This window comes from Saccopteryx bilineata, chromosome 6 (assembly GCF_036850765.1).
Source record: "Saccopteryx bilineata isolate mSacBil1 chromosome 6, mSacBil1_pri_phased_curated, whole genome shotgun sequence".
Taxonomy (NCBI): Eukaryota; Metazoa; Chordata; class Mammalia; order Chiroptera; family Emballonuridae; genus Saccopteryx; species Saccopteryx bilineata.
The window spans coordinates 120,745,283-120,765,748 of record NC_089495.1 but is presented as its reverse complement, the minus strand read 5'-3'; the positions used below and the strand labels follow the sequence as shown (position 1 = coordinate 120,765,748).

At 52.3% G+C, this 20,466-nt stretch overlaps 1 protein-coding gene across 1 annotated transcript in view; it reads right to left on the bottom strand.

Moving 5' to 3' along the window:
• The window catches only part of IL17RA (interleukin 17 receptor A), a 31,928-nt gene extending 11,901 nt beyond the window's left edge, over window positions 1–20,027 (bottom strand). The window contains exons 1-10 of the mRNA XM_066234732.1: window positions 19,549–20,027; window positions 9,604–9,628; window positions 7,752–7,898; window positions 6,787–6,899; window positions 5,455–5,581; window positions 3,820–3,867; window positions 3,565–3,731; window positions 2,803–2,886; window positions 2,389–2,473; window positions 1,654–1,665 (exon numbers count right to left, since the gene is read on the bottom strand). Coding sequence (XP_066090829.1) covers window positions 1,654–1,665; window positions 2,389–2,473; window positions 2,803–2,886; window positions 3,565–3,731; window positions 3,820–3,867; window positions 5,455–5,581; window positions 6,787–6,899; window positions 7,752–7,898; window positions 9,604–9,628; window positions 19,549–19,686 — 946 coding nt within the window. The 5' untranslated portion in view covers window positions 19,687–20,027. The remainder of the gene's footprint in view (window positions 1–1,653; window positions 1,666–2,388; window positions 2,474–2,802; window positions 2,887–3,564; window positions 3,732–3,819; window positions 3,868–5,454; window positions 5,582–6,786; window positions 6,900–7,751; window positions 7,899–9,603; window positions 9,629–19,548) is intronic.
• Between the last annotated feature and the right edge of the window lie 439 nt (window positions 20,028–20,466).

Below are 20,466 nucleotides of genomic sequence, written 5' to 3'. Positions count from 1 at the left end.
GAAGTCCCCCAGCCCTGACTCTCAGCCCTGACTCCCAGCTCTGAGGTCCCCCAGCCCTGGCTCTCAGCCCTGAGGTCCCCCAGCCCTGACTCCCAGCTCTGAGGTCCCCCAGCCCTGACTCCCAGCTCTGAGGTCCCCCAGCCCTGACTCCCAGCTCTGAGGTCCCGCAGCCCTGACTCTCAGCCCTGAGGTCCCCAGCCCTGACTCTCAGCTCTGAGGTCCCCCAGCCCTGACTCCCAGCTCTGACTCTCAGCCCTGACTCTCAGCCCTGAGGTCCCCCAGCCCTGACTCTCAGCCCTGAGGTCCCCCAGCCCTGACTCCCAGCTCTGAGGTCCCCCAGCCCTGACTCTCAGCCCTGAGGTCCCCCAGCCCTGACTCCCAGCTCTGAGGTCACCCAGCCCTGACTCTCAACCCTGAATCCCAGCTCTGAGTTCCCCCAGCCCTGACTCTCAGCCCTGAGGTCCCCCAGCCCTGACTCCCAGCTCTGAGGTCCCCCAGCCCTGACTCTCAGACCTGAGGTCCCCCAGCCCTGACTCTCAGCCCTGAGGTCCCCCAGCCCTGACTCTCAGCCCTGAGGTCCCCCAGCCCTGACTCTCAGCCCTGAGGTCCCCCAGCCCTGACTCTCAGCCTTGAGGTCCCCCAGCCCTGACTCTCAGCCCTGACTCTCAGCCCTGAGGTCCCCCAGCCCTGACTCCCAGCCCTGACTCTCAGCCCTGACTCTCAGCCCTGACTCCCAGCCCTGACTCTCAGCCCTGACTCCCAGCCCTGACTCCCAGCTCTGAGGTCCCCCAGCCCTGAGGTCCCCCAGCCCTGACTCCCAGCTCTGAGGTCCCCCAGCCCTGACTCCAAGCTCTGAAGTCCCCCAGCCCTGACTCTCAGCCCTGACTCCCAGCTCTGAGGTCCCCCAGCCCTGGCTCTCAGCCCTGAGGTCCCCCAGCCCTGACTCCCAGCTCTGAGGTCCCGCAGCCCTGACTCTCAGCCCTGAGGTCCCCAGCCCTGACTCTCAGCTCTGAGGTCCCCCAGCCCTGACTCCCAGCTCTGACTCTCAGCCCTGACTCTCAGCCCTGAGGTCCCCCAGCCCTGACTCTCAGCCCTGAGGTCCCCCAGCCCTGACTCCCAGCTCTGAGGTCCCCCAGCCCTGACTCTCAGCCCTGAGGTCCCCCAGCCCTGACTCCCAGCTCTGAGGTCACCCAGCCCTGACTCTCAACCCTGAATCCCAGCTCTGAGTTCCCCCAGCCCTGACTCTCAGCCCTGAGGTCCCCCAGCCCTGACTCCCAGCTCTGAGGTCCCCCAGCCCTGACTCTCAGACCTGAGGTCCCCCAGCCCTGACTCTCAGCCCTGAGGTCCCCCAGCCCTGACTCTCAGCCCTGAGGTCCCCCAGCCCTGACTCTCAGCCCTGAGGTCCCCCAGCCCTGACTCTCAGCCCTGAGGTTCCCCAGCCCTGACGCCCAGACCCTCAGCTGCCCTCCCCCCCCCCCACTTGCACCATGACACGCTGGTGTTCTCACTGTCCCCTGGGCAGGCCTCTCAGTTCAGCCTTGTGAGCCTGGCTCTGCACCAGATTCAGTCAGGGACTCCCCACGTGGGCCCAAGGAATGTCCCCTCGGGCCCCTGCAATATACTGTGGGAAATGGAGCGCTGAATTGGCCTTACCTGTAACCGCATCTACAATGAGAACAAAGAGAAATAGGAGGTTAATTGTGAACAGTAACCACACAACCATCACTGACGTCCACCGTGGGTCCGCTAATGCCCCTGGCAGTACACCGAGCACTTCAGATATGGGCTAAACACCATGAAACCATCGGCATGAAGCCCAAGTTTCTGACTGATTACAATGCCTCACCTCCCAGCCAGGAGCAGGGCTTACACCCGGCCAGTGCACCGTCTACTGTTTTCTTCTCAGTTTGATGGTAGCCACCAGTTAGGCTGCAGACGGCTTCTGGATGGGCTCTGCCACTTGCTGGCATGTGACCTTGGACAAGTCACGCAACCTCCCTGTGCCTCAGTTTCTCCATCCGTGAACCCGGGGAAGGGAGTCTCTACTTCTTAGTACTGTGGTTCACAAGTTGTGAGGGTTAAACATGGATGCGGTGCTAAAAGCCCTTTGTTCTGCATGCAGCATAGACCTGCGACTCTGACAAGAGCAATGCCTGTTTTCCCAGTCACAAAAGTTGAGGAGGAAAAAGGGTCAGAACTTTGCCCAAGGCCACGGAGTTCCTATAGGTGGTCAGGGCCCATCCCAGGGGTTTCTCTGAGGCCCCACAGCCCAGACCTGCATAACTCCAATTTAAACTCTGACCCCACCCTCAGGACCAGGTTAGGGTTTAGCGCAAGCTGTTGGCCTTTGTACATCCTCACCCTACGTGTCCCAGGACAGCTTCCTACCTGGAGGGTCTGGGATGTGGGGGCAGGAGAGCATCATGGAGTATCGGCGGCAGTCGTTCAGACAGCTGCGGAAGAAGGGCTGGACCTGGGGAGCCGAGAGGGTGGGAGCAGAGGGTGTCAGGAGGCTGGGGACAGGCCCACTGACGCTTTCCTGATGCAGAATGAGGGCCCGGGCTGACTGCTTCAGGATCCGTCTCCACGTGGCTGTGAGGTAGACGGCCCATCACTGACGGGCCTAAAGGAGCCCTGCCTGGGTGAGCCAGGAGAGTGGGGCATTGGTAGTGACTCCCAGATGGTAGTGGCGTTGGGTCCTCAGAGAGAGCGCCAGCACAAACTACGCCTCTCCACCCCTTGTCTCTGTACAAGTAATGCCCACCTGCACACGCTCTCCCTGTCTCTGCCACACCCACCCACCTGCACTTGGTGGCGGCAGCACCAACTGTATTTCGTCAGGGTGAGCGTGACGTTGACCCGCTGGTGGAAGTCCTCTTGTGTGGGCTGAAGAGAGGGGAGAGGCAGGGTCAGGCTAGCTGGATGCAAGCTGGCTGCAGTGCTGCGGGAATCGGTGACCATGGTCCCCATTGTTGTCAGGGTTCCTCAGGAAGGCCTTCCGGGTCTCTTCCAGAAGAAGGCCATTTCCCTCATGCACTGGGCCTGCTATTAATTGACTAGCACAGCTGGTGATAGGCGTCTCCCTCTGTGCTCCGGCCGCAGGGACAGACCTGCGCTCACCACCCCCCCAAACCCACACAGTGGGGCACGTTTTCTGTACACATTGCACCCAGGTTTCATCATATCGCCTCATCCTTACTTCCCCTTTGTCTGCACTTCCATATTTTAAAAATCTCCACATCCTTTTTGAAAGAAATGAAATAAACAAAGGACAAAAAGAGAACAGGGGACACTGTGTGGGAGCAAAGGACAAAGGACAGAGGTGGTGAGCAGGGCAGAGACCACCTGAATTCTGTCAAGTGCAGAGAGAGCACAGGGAAACCTCAGCCACAGCACCACCACGTGCGAGCTTCGTGCCAACAAGAGGGGGGTGCGGAACAGAGCTGCCAGGCTGGTGCCACTGAGTCCAGGCCTCTGGCGACCGCCCGTCAGGACCAGCGAGGGAGCTGGAGGCCTGCAGGGTGGCTGAGCTGTGTCTGAGGGAACAAGGGTGGAGAGAGTTACCGCAGGCACGTTCAGTAGGCTTCTGAAACAGCTCCGGTTCTCCATGCAGGAAAAACTGTTCACCAGGATCTGGTAAGACGCAGACTCGTTCCACAGGGTGAAGCTCACCTGCAGCCGCTGGCATGCGTCCAGGGACTCTGCAGTGATGTTGGGGACCCACAGGCTGCCTGCTCAGGGCAGAGACGCAGACTGAGTGAGGCGAGGGTGTGCGTGTGCGCAGGGAGAGCTCCCCCCTAGGCTGCCAGCCATCCTCACCTGAGCTCACACACGGCCTGGTTATCTGCATCCTGGGGTCCTCGCAGTCTGCAGACGCAGAAAGAAACCAGGAAGCCTTTGCCTTATAGAGTTGGTTCTTCTCTCAGACCACTGACACCACAGGTAAGCAGCTTCTCCCTCCCAGGAGCCTGTTCAAGGGTGGCCCCTTCAGAAGCTCCAGGACAGGACTGTGACCACTGGCCAGAGGTCCTCAAGCACTGGGGCTCCCTTGGGTGTCCCGCCCTCCTCTCTCAGGGAGCCCTCTAGATTTAAGTAGGTTCCTGCTGAGCTTCCTTCAGATGACCAGAGTGCTGGGCCTCTCAGTCCCATCCCCCCACCACAGCCTCTTCAGGGCTGCCTCTGCTTCTTACAGTCCCTCCACGGCAGTGTTTCTTGAACTTTCATGTGCGTCACCATCAGTAGTTTCTGACTCAGCAGGTCTGAGGTGGGTCCTGAGAATCTGCACTTCTAACAAGTTCCCGGGTGACTCAATGACACTGCTGATCTGCGGACTGCCTTAAGGACCATGCTCCATGGGTATCTTTTTGATCCCCTCCCCCAGTTCCCTTAACCGTTAACATTTTTACTTTGGTTTAAGACACATGACAGGTATGAACTGCTATGAGTGACAGCGGGCTAAGTCAGTCTACTTTAGGGACAGGGGAGGGGCTGTGGATAGTAACTCCTTCGACAATGTGTATGGAGCTCCCAATCTGTGCCAGGCAGTTTAACAGTTGCAGATACGGGGTGAACTGGACAAAGTCCCTGTCTTCCAGAGATGAGATCCCCGTAGATGAGACCAATAAAAACAAACAGCATCTACAACATCACAAATATGACAATGTAATGTCAGGGAGTGAAGAGTAAGACAGAGAAATATGGTATGCAGTGTGTGCGCACGCATGCGCGCTCCGCAGATAGAGGTCACCATCATCCTAACGAGTACTGCCTGATCACCTACTACATGAGAGCCAATCTGTGAGGGCCTAGTGATTGCCCAAACACATAGAGGATCCAGACCTTGTCCTCAAGGGGGCTGGCATTTCAGATGTAGCTTTTTAAAATAAAAAGCGATGTGTGTGTGTCTGAGATTCTGGGGAGGACAGAGAACTAGAAGGCACACACACCCTGAACGCTACTCTAGAGGGTGAACCTGGCAGCATTCACAGGCAGGAGGGACAGTGGGGCAGGAGAGATGATGCCACACATGGGGCAGCGCTAGGTAAACACAGGCCGGATGTGGGGCCAACATGAAGAACAGGGGGTGGAAGCAGGGGCAAGGCTGGGTGCAGGGTGACAACTCTGCCGGGGTGGCTTGTGTTCCTGATACTTTCTGGGTACAAAGCATGCTTCTCTAGACAGAGGTCGGGAGGAACTCCAGTTCCCATAAAACTCCTGGGGTCCTGGGCCAATAGCCACTGTTTGTAACAACAGAGAACAGGCCTTGCATTCAGAGGGCAGAGGCTGCAGACCATACCTAAGGGCTCCCCACCCCTGGCATTTGCTCTGGGGGTACCACATGCTGACAGCGGCAGGCTTGTCCAGCTGAGCAGGGAGGTCGATGTGCTGGCCATTTGCTTGTTTTTTTCTGCAGAGCCACGGGGTGAAGGGAGGGGCTAGGCACGGCACTCTTACCTGGCACAACCAAGTCCCTGGACTGGTGGTTTGGGTCCCCATCAGGGAGGGGCTTGGGCAGGTGGTGAACAGTCAATTCATATTTCTGGCCAGGTTCTACCACAAAGTGGCTGAAGTTAAAATGCCACTGGAGAGGAGGGAGGAAGGGGAGGTTGGACAGGTTACACACCACACCTCTCACACAGCTGTTGCCAAAGAACCCCACCCTACCCAGCTCCCAAAAGATCAGTCAAAAAAAAGTAAAAAATAACCATCACAACACGATCCAGAACCAGAGGCTTCTGTGTCTTTGCTCTGTTTCCTCTGGTCTTTCCTGACCATTTCAGAAAACAGACCTGGCCTCACACAGAGTTCCCCTCAAGGGGCCTGGGAAAAGCAGCACCGTCACAGTGCAAAACAGTGTTGCAAAGGAGCCAGGCCAGCACCCAGGCCGGGCCTTGGGGCTAGCAGGGAGCTGGTCCACAAGAGGCAGTGAGAAAACTCCTTAAGTGACTCTTCCTCCTTAAATGGGAGAGTGAGGGAGCGCTTGAGAATTTTCCGGAGCACAGATGTACAGAGGGGGTGCTGGAGAGCTCCCCAGGCGCCCAGAGCCTGCTGGCACCTTTGCTGCAGAGAGGACAGGATGGGAGTGGACAGATTTTCTGATGCCGACTCCAACTTTTAACCTAATCACCTTGGTGGACGGGGGTGGGGTCCTTGGTGTCTAAGTGTCTAGGCACTTGATCCTCACTATGCCCACCTAGCAGTCAAACGTGGGGACGCTCATTAAACATTGAAGAGGAACTCCTGTCTTTGCTGCCTGTGTTCGTGGGAAAACTGCAAATGGCCACTTCCTGCAGATTTAAACTAGCAGTTTTCAAACTGCAGTTTGCATCTGGAATCCCCTGGTAGGCTTGTTAAAAAGGATGGCTGGAGTTTTGGATTCAGCAGGTGTAGGGAGGGGCCCTTGAATATGCATTTCTAACAGGTTCCCAGGTCATGCAGAGGGGCTGATCTGGGAGCATCCTTTGGGAACAACAGCCTTAAACAAACTCAGTGAGAATAAATTTGAACATTCTATTATCTGGCTGTGAGCAGCAACGTGAAGTGAAATTGTGCAGAAACCATCTGCCTGTGCGCAGGGTCCCTGCTGTTCTCCGGTGTGGGGTCAAGTTGCCCCTTTCTGGAGCAGGGCCCAGAACATCCTCTCCCCATTCAACTCTATTTACAGTGACTAGCTAGAGACTAGAAGGAAAAAGCAGAGATTGGCACATCTGGATGGTTTTCAAAACCTATGTTCTGCTCCTCGTGACTGTGAGGGAAGTGCAAGCCATCCAGGGGCTCTGTTCTTACCCGCTTGTGATGATGCCACAGTTTGGAGAGAAACTCAAACTTGACGCACAGCCGCTCATTGGTACTCAGCTGCAGAACTGATAGCTCGGCACCCTCGAGGTAGAGGATGCTGGCTGCAGGCCAGAGGGAGGAGAGGAGACACAGATACAGATGCAGTAGAGGAAACAAACCCCTGGGTGGGTCACCCCGTCACTTCCCGGTTGCTTGGGCTTGCTCACTCTTACAAGATCTGCCTATCTTACCCAATCATCCACTTCCTGTTCCTCCCAGCTCACTCTTGGGCCTAATTAGCCTCCTGCCCTGCAGAAAGTTACTTCCCAGCTAGAGAAGGACAAGCAACCCCTTATACTCGGGCTAGAAGCAAAGGCTTTGCAAGTATGTGGCTAAGGTGTTGGCCACGGGGCCTGGGTGTCTAATGTGGCCATCCCACTGTCCTTCAAGAGGCTGCACAGCAGCAGAAGCTGGGGGCTTACAGAGACCCCAGGCCCTGGTCACAAACCTCACACTGGCTCTCATTAATCCCAATCTTCAATCTTCTCAATTCGGTAATACATTTCTCTATGCCTAAGAGGTTTATGGGTGTCGTTTTAAAAAATGGCAACCTCTAAATTAAGGGAAAAAGCAGGCTGGTATGTGGGTTACCGTTTTCCAGTAAATCCTTGCCACTGTAATCACAGAATTACCAATGCGACTTTTTTTCCAGGGCAATAAAGATTTCAGAAGGACGGCCTTTCATGAAGGGTGGTGATGGGAACACGTCGGCATGGACAAACATAGAACACCCCAAGGAAGCATTCACTGTAGGAAATGATGGCTCCTTTCAGCATTCAATGTGGGGCCGCACATGTGAGCACAGGGCTGGGAACCTCATTCTGAGTCTGACCGGAGAGCCAGACAGTCGTGTCTGTGGGTTTCCCTGGGGGTGGGGCAGAGTCCTCCTGGTTTCCACTGACATGCCCGCTCACCATCTGTCTGCAGTGTCCATTTGATGTGGGCCACAGGGACAACATCTCCATGATGGGTGTGAGCAGTGAGCAGCTGAATCTGGACATCTTTGGGGGCTGAGGGGGTCAAATTTCGAGGTTGGATCCAGCTCTCGTCCAGGCAGGTACCTGGTGGCCAAGAAGAGCAGAAACCAGAGGTTTGCACGCCCTGCAAGAAACTGAAGAAACTGCAGGAAACTGAAGCATGCAAGCAAGATGCCCAGCAGTGCGTCCAGAGAGCTGGGCCTCACACAGGCAGGGCCTGGCAAGGATACTGGCAGGGGTCTCAGCCTTCTTACCCTGTAAAGCCAGTAGCCACGGCCACTATCAGAGCCGCCTGGCCCATGCAGGTTCACATTGGATTCGGACAGTCGGTAAAGAAACAACGGAGCCAAGAACTGGTGGGCCATCATCTTTAATCCTAGCTTGCACCCGGCAGGCAAGTAAAAACACACACTGGGCTCCAAAACCCACTCATTCAGTGCTCACAAAGCTACTGACTTATCTGAGTTTCCTAGAATCAAAGGTTTCTAGCTCACCAGCCTTATTCACCTCTATTCCCCATCTCCTTCTCCCTGCACAAACTGGCTTCTCACTCAGCACTCGGCCATTTTGGGTGCTTCTCCTGGCCTCCTCCCTGTGGCCTCTCTCTGCTCTCCTCTCTAATGCTAATCTCAGGAACGGAGAGAGCAAACTCCCGTCCTGCCCCATTTTAAAGTATAGAAATCAAAACCTTTAATCCAATATACAAAAAATAGGGAAGTCTCTAATACAATATCACTTGTCTGGGGCATGATGGCATTGCACCACCCCACATCAAAAAGAGTGGGAAAGGCTTAGTCCTAAAACCAAGCCCCAGGCTACTAGGATCCTGCCTGCCCACAGCCCGCCCCCAACACACATTAATATCACCTGGGCGACAGCTTCCACGTGGGCAGCGCCATCTTTAATAAAGTGAGCATAATATATTTTATCTTCCCAACACACCCTGATCCCTCTTTTCTTATGCTTGTCAGGATCACTGCAAAGCTCTGAAGTCTAGAAGGCGCCTCAGGAGAGAGCACAAGGTGCACGCCCTGCGGGGAAGCAGTGGTTGGAAATGGGGCAGAGAGAGGATAGGGCAGTGATAAGAGTTGGTCTGTTTTCTAAGCCAGGGTCCCTCATTAGCACAGACGCTTGAAATACGGGCCTCCTTTTTGAGTGAAAGCACAAAACAATCAGCACCACAGAGGTCTCTCACTTGGTAGTGATAAATTCTGGCAATTCACCTAGGATTACACAGACAACAGGGCAGTGCCCAAGAATAACCGCAAAATCTAAAGGACTGCTTCTCACTTCTTGACTTTGGCATAATGAATATCCTTTTTTTTTTTTGAGAGAGAGAGAGATGAGAAGCATCAACTCATAGTTGCAGCACTTCAGTTGACTGCTTTCTCATATATGCCTTGACTCCGGGGCTTCAGCTGAGCCAGTGACCCCTTGCTCAAACTAGCAACCTTTGGGCTCTAAGAAGCAACCATGGGATCATGTCTATAATCCCATGCTCAAATCAGCGACCCTGTGCTCAAGCTAGTGAGCCCATATTCAAGCCAGCGACCTTGGGGTTTTGAACCTGGGACCTCAGCATCCCAGGTCGACGTTCTATCCACTGCACTACCACCAGCCAGGTCATAATGAATACTCCTGATAGGAAGTGCAGGTGTGCACATCCAAGGTTCTCAAGGACGCCTCCTGCTGGAAGGTACAGCCCTCAGCCCAGACAGCTCTGTCAGCCGTCAGAATGAGGTGAGCACTTCATATCAAAGCAACAAGAAGAACAAAAAAGGCCACTTACTATTTTTGACTATGCAGATTAGCCCCTGTGGAAAAAAAGGAGAAAATTACACCTGGGAAAATAACTTTAATTCACAAACTGGGCTGTGGACACTTTCCTCTGGCTCTTTCTCAAGAACAAAATATACACAGCCCCTACCTTCTCATTTTGGGGGTGTCTGGGGAAGGGACCATATTATCCTCATGTTTTTTTTCATCCTGCCCAACTGAGGACACAGGATAAGATGTGAGGACAGTGGAGAGCAAAATAGAACTCGTGTTTTCTGAGTAACCGTGAGGAGCTGGGAACCTCCAACTTTAAAAGACACGAGAGGGCCCCCTGGGTACCCTAGTGACAGCATTCTGATCTCACAAGGCCTCCAACCTTCAGTCTGGAAACAGTGTCGAACGAGGGGAAAACAAAAAACTACAGTCCCTGCTACAGAAGTATTATCACCAAGTCCCACAAATTCCCTAGGGAAGATGGACCAGACCCTGTTCTGCCGGAGTTACAGATCATACTGTCTCATGCACGAATCCTCATAAAGCTCCTGAAATTGAGAAAGCTTTGAGAAACCCTTGAGCCAATCACAGCCAAGCCTTGATTTTTTTTTATCAATGTCAAAATCAGAATAATCACAATACCCACATCCTAGTGCTGTTGAGAATTAAACGATACAAACAGAAATAAAGATCCTGGGGCAAGGAGTGGCTGGCAGGGGTAGTGGTTTGTGTCTGTGTGGTACTAGTCATACTAGTAAGGGAAAATAGTAAGTGCGCCCACACAGGATGCTTACTAGAAGCCCTGAAGAATCATTAGGAAGACCCTGTTGGCTGTGGTGCCCAGAGGACCAGCTCAGTGCTCACTGAATGAGACCTAGTGAGTGGCACATAACGGCTGCTCTTTAGTTATTGGTCCCCCTTCTTTACAGCCTGGTGTATAGTTAGCGCTCAATAAACAGAAGCTATTACTATATGGGTGACCTCCACACATTCCAATTTGGCCACGGAGGGAGGGAGAACTTGGGTTCAGGTGTTTTCCCAGTCATCATGACTGATCAAGTGGACCAAACACCTCCTGTGGGGTGGGAAGTCTGATGTTAAGTGGACCGGACATATGATTTTAAGAACAACAGAGGCCCTGGCCGGTTAGCTCAGTGGTAGAACGTCGGCCTGGCGTGCGGGAGTCCCAGGTTCGATTCCCGGCCAGGGCACACAGGAGAAGCGCCCATCTGCTTCTCCACCCCTCCCCTCTCCTTCCTCTCTGTCTCTCTCTTCCCCTCCTGCAGCCAAGGCTCCATTGGAGCAAAGTTTGCCCGGGCGCTGAGGATGGCTCTGTGGCCTCTGCCTCAGGCCCTAGAATGGCCCTGGTTACAACAGAGTGATGCCCCAGATGGGCAGAGCATCGCCCCCTGGTGGGCATGCCAGGTGGATCCCGGTCTGGTGCATGTGGGAGTCTGTCTGACTGCCTCCCCGTTTCTAACTTCAGAAAAATACAAAAAAAAAAAAAAAGAAAAAAAAAGAAAAAAAGAACAACAGAGGTTTGGTACATGCAAGTAAATAGACACTGACGTTGGCACCTGCCTTTCCCTCAAGAGGGAGCAGGGAAGCAGGGTTAAGGAATGGGAGGAGACACTGTTCCACCAGGGCTTGTTCACAAAGCGGATAAAGAGAGGCTGTCCTCAGGCACACTCCAGAAGTAGTTCTAAGCGTAAGCATGCCATTTCACCTGTAGACTGCCTTTCTGGGACACCAATTAATTTTGGGCGGGGTTGGGGGGGGATACCTAGACTTTCTGTATCCTGTCCAGCTCCTCAGGATTAATGATCACCTGCTGGTCCCAGGGCCATCATAGCCCTGCAGGGCATTCCTCACAGGTTCAACAAGACCCACCTAACTGCCCCTGAGCTCTAACAAGTGTCACTCTGTTTCTTGGATGGTGAGGAGATTAACTTCCTTCGATGTTCTATTTCTTCTTCCACTTGAGACTCCTAGGGCAGGGATGTGGAGGACATGAAACTAGTTCTTTCACCTTAAGCTGGGGAGTTCTTCCAGAAAAGGAAGATACCCACTTTGAGTAGCTCCCTATTCTCCACGGGTAGCTACTCAAACCAATGGCCAGGTGATACATGTGACTGATGGATATTGTCTTCATGTAGACCCAGAGGAAGTGCAAGGCTTTGAAAATGCAGCCAGCACCTGACTGGGTGGTGGCCCAGTGGATAGAGCATTGGACTGGGATGCGGAAGACCCAGGTTTGAGACCCCGAGGTTGCCAGCTTGAGCGCGGGCTCATCTGGTTTGAGCAGAGCTCACCAGCTTGGACCCAAGGTCGCTGGTATGCTGATGGCCCATGGTCAAGGCACATATGAGAAAGCAATCAATGAACAACTAAGGTGTTGCAACAAAAAACATTTTTTTTTTTGAGACAGAGAGAGAGTGTGTGTCAGAGAGAGGGATAGACAGGGACAGACAGACAGGAACAGAGAGATGAGAAGCATCAATCATTAGTTTTTCATTGCGTGTTGCAACACCTTAGTTGTTCATTGATTGCTTCTCATATGTGCCTTGACTGCGGGTCTTCAGCAGACCGAGTAACCCCTTGCTCAAGCCAGTGACCTTGGGCTCAAGCTGGTGACCTCGGGGTCTCGAACCTGGGTCTTCCACATCCCAGTCTAATGCTCTATCCACTGCACCACTACCTGGTCAGGCAAAACTGATGATTGATGCTTCTCATCTCTCTCCGTTCCCGTCTGTCTGTCCCTATCTATCCCTCTCTCTGACTCTCCTTCTGTCACTGTAAAAAAAAAAAAAAAGAAAAGAAAAAAAAAAAAAAAAGGAAATGCAGCCAGCTAATTAGCAATGATGCTGGTGAGTCTCTTCCTCTAATTCCTGTGATTGATGGAAATAGCTTGGTATTTACTACCATTTTTAGTCTCAATTTTTGATAGTTATTGTTGTATATAAATATTTTCTTTCTGTTATAATTTTTCTATAGTTTTTATATAAAACAGTTCCCAGATCTTACCAAATACCTCTCCAGCATTTATTAACATAACTTTGTAGATATTCTCCTTTATTGATGTAATGAATTATGTTAATAGATTTGCTGATAATGGACCAATTTTGAACTCCTGGAAGAAATGCTACTTGATTATGGTGCATTATTCTTTTGACATTCTGCTATTAAATTTGCGTGTGAAAGACAGAGGGACGCATAGGGCAGACAGACAGAAAGGGAGAGAGATGTCAGAAAATAACTTAGGCAGTTCCTAAGTTATTCATTGATTGCTTTCTCATATGTGCCTTGACCGGGGGCTACAGCAGAGCGAGTGACCCCTTGCTCAACTCAGCAACCTAGGGCTTCAAGCCAGCAATTCTTGGGCTCAAACCAGTGACTGTGGGGTCCTATCTATGATCCCACATTCAAGCCCGCAACCCTGCACTTAAGCTGGTGTGCTTGTGCTCAAGCCAGATGAGCCCGCGCTCAAGCCGGCAACCTTGGAATTTCGAACCTGGATCCTCTGCATCCCAGTCTGATGCTCTATCCACTGCGCTACCACCTAGTCAGGCTAAATTTGCTAATATTTTATATAGAATTGCATGTATTATATATACTTATAGTCATAAGTGAGACTGGTCTGTAGTTTTCTCTCTTTGTACATGACTTATGAAGTTTTAGAATTAAGCCTTGCTAGCTTTGGAAAATAGTTTTTCCTCTTTTTCTGTGATACTGGATATGTAAAGACTTAAAATATATATATATTATACAGAGGTAAGCAAAAGGAGGTTTACTAGTTGTAATACAAATAAAATAATGAATAAATACTGATACAAGAATAAACTGTTTCATGTACTCATAACTGTAAACCTACTTTTGCCCACCTCTGTATATATCCGCCCTCACACCTCATAGCTTTTCCTAGGAAACTGCAAGGGCATATGCTCCAACACAATAAGGGAGTTAACTCCTGAGAAAGAACACACAGGGTCCAAGACATAGGGGCTATAAACGTGACCGACATCTAGTATGCTACTCGTACCACAAGTCTAGAGAGCTATCAGTACAGACTGGAGCTGAGGACAGAGGGCTTCAGAGAAAGGGCAATGAAACTGATGGAGTATCTGATGTTTGCTGAAAAAAAAATATGACAAATCTGACAGAAAAAACTAAGACTAGTCACATGGAAAATTATAGAAGTGAACAATTAAAGCAATTACCATCTCCAGGGGAGAAAAGACATATAATCAAAAGCATACATACTTGCTTCATCAGGGAAGATTATTTATCATAATAAACACTGACCACTGATTTAACTAAAATTGTGATATAACTACAATGGGAAGGTTGGGAAGAGAAGCAGGGAAGGAGGTGAATATAAGATATTTAGATATTCACCTATTATAAGCCAATAGATGCTATCTAAAACAAACACATCAAGAATAACAATATAAGTACATTTAGAAACAGAGACAGATGTCAGAAAAAAAAAATTAATAACAAACATGTTTAGGGAGTATGGAGAGGTGGGAAAGGGATCCCCTCTATTTTTTTTTTTCCCTGAAGCTGGAAACGGGGAGAGACAGTCAGACAGACTCCCGCATGCGCCCAACTGGGATCCACCCGGCACGTCCACCAGGGTCAACGCTCTGCCCACCAGGGGTCGATGCTCTGCCCCTCTGGGGCATCGCTCTGCAGCGCGACCAGAGCCACTCTAGCGCCTGGGGCAGAGGCCAAGGAGCCATCCCCAGCGCCCGGGCCATCTCTGCTCCAGTGGAGCCTCGGCTGCGAGAGGAAGGAGGGGGTGGGGGTGGAGAAGCAAATGGGCGCTTCTCCTATGTGCCCTGGCCGGAATCGAACCCGGGTCCTCCGCATGCCAGGCTGACGCTCTACCGCTGTGCCAACCGGCCAGGGCTTCCCCTCTATTTTGTTTCAAATATTTTGGTACCATTTTTAAAAGGATCCCCTTGATACAAATTAAAAGATAAAATTTTATCTATGTTGTTACTCTGAACAAATGAAAGAATTAAAAAAGTGAAATCAAACAAATGAAAACAATTTGTTTAGGTGGAGAAATATAAAATTTTTTCCTTATAATTTAAGTTCTATATAGAATTTATATTAACATAATGGGTTTTTTGGTTTTGTTTTGTTTTTTTTTACAGTGACAGAGAGAGAGTCAGAGAGAGGGATAGATAGGGACAGGAACGGAGAGAGATGAGAAGCATCAATCATTAGTTTTTCATTGCGACACCTTAGTTGTTCATTGATTGCTTTCTCATATGTGCCTTGACCGTGGGGCTGCAGTAGACTGAGTAACCCCTTGCTCAAGCCAGTGACCTTGGGTCCAAGCTGGTGAGCTTTGCTCAAACCATATGAGCCCGCGCTCAAGCTGGTGACCTCGGGGTCTCGAACCTGGGTACTCTGCATCCCAGACCGACGCTCTATCCACTACGCCACCGCCTGGTCACGCTTAACATAATGTTTTAATAATGTAAAAAATACATTCAGTGTCTTTGGATACCACTAAGACAGCTTGTTTTATTCCCCTCCAACAAATCATTTCTAATCTTTTTTTTTTTAAATAAATGTTTTTAAAAATGCCTCTGTGCCTATCCCACTCTCAGGCATCCTGGGTGAATTCTGCCTGCAGCGGGGCCCTGGTATTGGATTTTTTTTTTTTACAGGGACAGAGAGAGAGAGTCAGAGAGAGTGATAGATAGGGACAGACAGCAGACAGACAGGAACGGAGATGAGAAGCATCAATCATCAGTTTTTTGTTGTGACACCTTAGTTGTTCATTGATTGCTTTCTCATATGTGCCTTGACTGTGGGCCTTCGGCAGACCGAGTAACCCCTTGCTTGAGCCAGCGACCTTGGGTCCAAGCTGGTGAGCTTTTTGCTCAAGCCAGATGAGCCCACGCTCAAGCTGGTGACCTCGGGGTCTCAAACCTGGGTCCTCTGCATCCCAGTCTGACACTCTATCCACTGTGCCACCGCCTGGTCAGGCCATCCCTAATCTCTTAAATTCAAAGCCCTATTTTTTAAAAGTAGCAGGATCAGAATATTATGTATGAGCTACCAGCTTGTGAATGGCATTATGCTATAGCCTCCTGCAGAAACCTGAGAGGGAGAACGTTTGCCATGATGATACGATGGTATCAGCTAGTATCTATCGAGCTATCCTTTCGTGCCAGACATAGTGCACTTTATAAACATGTCACTTAACCTTTACGACAGTCCTCTGAGGTAAGTACCATCATCTCATTTTCAACGATGAAAAAAAATGAGGCACAGGCAGGTTAGCTCAGTGGCTTGAGGTCCCACCGAGCTAACACTCAAGCCCACGTAACACTGCTCCAGAACCTGTGCTCTTAATCCCTGCTGTACTGCCTCTCTAAATAAAAAATGCTGGACCAATGCTGTCTGTCCTCAGTGGTGGAGATTAAAAGGAAGAAATGAAAGACTGCATTCACCTGGTGCATTCAATGGCTACTATCAAGTGCGTGGTACACCGAAGTACGCTCTGAACAGTGCTTTGATTCTCAGCTCAGCATTCACCAGGAGCCGCAGTAGGACCTTGGGCCAGTGCCTAGCCTGTTTAACACACATGACCATGTCAGTTCAGCAGGTTGCTGTGAGCTCTGAATGAAGTCATCTGTGCTACTCCACCAGCACAGTGCCTGCACAAAGTTGTAGTGCCCTTGCACCTTCCCACGGAACAGTCCACGTGGTCTGGCCCCTTCCTATACCTAGCAAGTGATTCACTTTCTAGATAACACTGATAGGTGAGGGTCAGCTCCCTTTATAGACAAAGTGGAGGGACAGACAGGGCAGCAGAGCGGGTGAGGGGAGCCCAAATCTGAATCTCAGCTAAGTGCCCTCACCCTTGTACCCCATCACCTCTCCTCTCTTTGATGCTGATCTCTAGATAAAACTCTAGTTGAGAGGGGAAGTGGGAAGTCATGATGGCTAAGGAACCTGTTAACTTTGCCAGCTCTACCGCCAGCAGTGACCCAGCCCTGATGGCCGGATGGCTATACTGTGCAATAGCAGCCACAGAACACACCTTTCCACACTTTGGAAGAGTGGCTCCACTGAGGGCAGCTCTGGCCATCAGAAAATAAGGGTTAAACCAAATAGTTGTCTTGCCACAAGCCAAAACTGCAAGTGCTCATGCCAAAAAATAATCTAGAATGCCACACACATGCTGTCTGAAAAATTGTATGCTAACAGTGTCACTGACCAACCCCAAGTTACTGTCTTTTGTGCTTTCCTCTGGGTTGGTAGCCAAAGAAAACCTTGGATAAAGCCTATGCATGGGGAGGGGCCGACAGAAGACGCCCCAAGGGAACTGCAATTACTCAGTGCTTCTCCAGCACTGACTTCTGAGGAAACTCTGTGCCACTGAGGCGCCAATCCAGGCAGCCAGAAAGAAGGCTCTGCCTGGTCTGCTTGTTCGCCATTGCTGTTCGGACAGAGTTCATCACTTACCCAAAATTCACTCATTCCTGTGCTCTTTTACTCCAAAGATACTTATCAAGCCCCATATCCTGTGTTTGTGGATAGAAACAGGAGAGGCTCCTCTCTATGAGAGTCACTGAGTGCTGAATCCAATCGGGCTCTGAGTGGACAGTTATATACTGTAAAGTGGTATGAGCACTTTGAGATGGTTCACCCAGCCCTTTCACTGTGGAAATGAGGAGAGCCAGGCACAGGCAGTCTAGACTGCCTGAGGCTACAGAAACTGTAAGTGGTGAAGTCAGGATGCCAATCTGGGTCCTTCTGAAGTCAAGTTTGTGGCTTTAGCTCTCCTCACTACAGGGCATTGCATCCACTATAATACCAGCAGAGAGAGAGAACTCTGAGGTGTGTAGTTTTCCTTTTTTCTTTTTTTAAAGGGCCTGTCAATGCTGCAGGGGTGCTGGTTGTCATGGAGGTGTCCTGTGAGCCAGGTACAGGCAGAGGCAAGTGGGGAAGGAAGAGCATGGAGGTAACAGGCAAGCCTGGCTAATAGGCATCTTTCCAGTCCTCTCTGGAATCGTCCTACGCCCCTGCTCGCCCCTGCTCGGGACTTGCAGTAGCCCCCCCCCCAGCCCAGATCTCATGGCAGCCTCAAGGGGGTCCCTACCTCCCTCTTTAGCCTCTTCTCTCATTTGCCAGCTACACACCTTGCCCTGCCCACCAAGGGCTGTGGCTCAGCCTATCGTCACCAATGGAATTCTCAACACCTCTGTCTAGGAGGCTCTTACTACCCCTCTGTCCCCACTATCATTGCTCATATGTGCCTTTGACCTGAGGGGCTCCAACTGAGCCAGTGACCCCTTGCTCAAGCCAGTGATCTGGAGCTCAACCCAGTGACCTTGGGCTTCAAATCAGTGACCATGGGGTCACGTCTATGACTCCACACTCAAGCCAGATGAGCCCGTGCTCAAGCCGGCGACCTTGGGGTTTTGAATCTGGGTCCTCAGCATCCCACATTGAAGCTCTATCCACATTGCCACCACTTGGTCATGTCCTACTGTCTTTGTCTGCCACAAAGAACACCCTAGCTGAAAGTAACTATTCTTTTCCCTAGAATTCTGCACACACACTGGCTGCACAAACAGTGCTTGCTTCAGGCCATCTTGTACCACAGTTACCGTCTTCAAGCCTTTATCCCCTGGATCATATAATGTCCCTTGGACATTAGGGTTTCTTTATTGTTTCAGTTCCAAGCAATAGTCCCTGTACTTTGCAGGCACCTGGCAAATGGCCATCAGAATATGAACTATGAATCCTCCTGGTAGAAGAGTTCTACACCATTTCTATGGGAAGGGTTGGCTGAGCACCTGTCCCCAGTTTTGCCCAATAGGGAGAGTCACACTTCTGAACTCATTCACATTAAAAAAAAATGTTTTCCTTGCCCAACACTCACCATCCACCCTCTTTTGGTAAATTCTCTACAAAATTAGATAAGGAGAAATATTTCTAGGGATGTTTCGCATTCCTTGACTCAGATACTAGTATTATTCCTCAGAGTCAGTGGTGATGGTGGCGGGAGGGGTTGAGGAAAACCAGAGAGAAAGCAGAGGAAGGAGAGGAACATTTACAGGAAAGCAGATGTAGAGGTGGGTACTGTATTTTGGTGTTTCTTTTTCTCCCCTCAAGTTGGTCCTCCACAACAGGGCCCCCATCCAAAGGGGGGCGTGTCCCTCCCTGTGGACATAGCGTGGGTACTACTCGATAAGTGCAAGCAGGCCCTAGGGGTGGTGGTGGTGGTGGTGGTAGTAGTGACCGGGCGCTGGAGAGGCGGTGCCTTAATCACCTGCCACACTCAGGACTTCGCCCTTCTGGGGAGGTGGCAACAAGCTGCCGCGAGTCTGCCGGCCGCCTTCAGCTGCCCTCCGCACAGCTGTCCCCGGAAGATTACAGGCCACTTCTCACCTGAGGCTCCGGCCCCTGCGCCCCGCGGGCGGCCCCGGCCTCAGCACACCGTTCTCCAGCCGCTGGGTCCCCGTTCCCCCGGTAGTCTGATAGCCGCCGGGGCCCCCACCTCTGACCCGGCTGCCGCAGGCTGCTGGCTGGGTTTCTCTGAAGGGGAAGCCTTCCGGGCTCGGGATTCCGGTCGCCCCGGCTGCCCCAGCATCCTCGTTCGCGCCCCCTTTCTATTCAGCCCCGCCTGGCTCTCGGACCGGCCCCAAACCCCGGTCTCCTTCTCCAAACCACGGGGCCCGGCGGAGGTTCCCTCCCGCCTCCCGCCTGGGACGCCGGTCAGGTTGTGCAACAGGCGCAGCTCAATCTCTTCCTCGCAAATTCTCTGTCCCGCCAGGTCCACCCCGCAACGTCCGCCGCTCCGCGTGTCCTTCACGAAGCCACGTACCCCACGGAAACCCAGCGGGGTCTTCCCGGCTGCCCCGTGCCGGCGCTGACCCCGTCCGCAGCGCTGTGGCAGCTCCGGCGCCTTCGGGGCGCGGCGGGGTCTTACCTGCTGGGAGCAGTCGGGTGCCGGGTAGTCCAAGAGCCGTGGGGAAGCCCGACCTGGGGCAGGCCCGCACAGGGGCAGGAGCAGCAGTGCCAGCGGGGGCCCCAGGAGAACGGGAGAACGGCGGCGCGGGACACCCATGGCCCCCGGCACCGTTGCGGGGCGCGCGGCGCAGAGGTGGGGGCGCAGCAGGGGAACGCCCGGGCCTTCGCCCGGATCAGCAGTCCCCAGTCCGCAGCCTCCGCCGGCTTCCGGCTTCCAGCCCAGCGGAGGGGCGGGCGGCGCCGAGGGGAGGGCCCCGGACCGAGGGGCGGGCTCCCAGCTGGGCGCGTTCCTCCGCTGTCCCGGCCTGTCCGTGTTGCGGCCAATCTGCGCGCTCCCGGCGGCTGAGTCCCTTGCTCCGCGGCTCGCCCTGCATTCGTGCTGCTCTTACGGTCGCGCTAGAGTTCGGTTCTCACTGTTTGCTGCAGCCTCTCCCCCTCCTTCCCCTTCCCCTCCCTTCCTTTCCCCTCTCCTCCCGTCCCGTCCCTTTCCCTGTCTTTCCACGTCAGGCTCCCAACTCAAGGCTCAGAGGCAGACTGTCTTCTTACTTCCTGTCGCTCTTTACACCCAGACTCCTTTCCTCTGCCCCTGCCCCTTCTCCTCCCCTTCCCTGGCTTTCCTTTCTCTTTCTCAAGGCGGTGTGTGGCCCAGCGGGTTCCTCCGTCCTGCTCCAGGGAAAGGAGTCGTGCAGTTATATATTTCCCGCACGTGACGCAAACTCGGGGAGACGGGATCCCTGGCCTTGTACCGTTCTGTGTCCCCACAGCACCCAGAGTGCTGTGTTTCCCAGGAGACCCCCCTCCGCCACACACACACACACACACACACACTCCGCCACACACACACACACACACACACACACACACACACACACACACA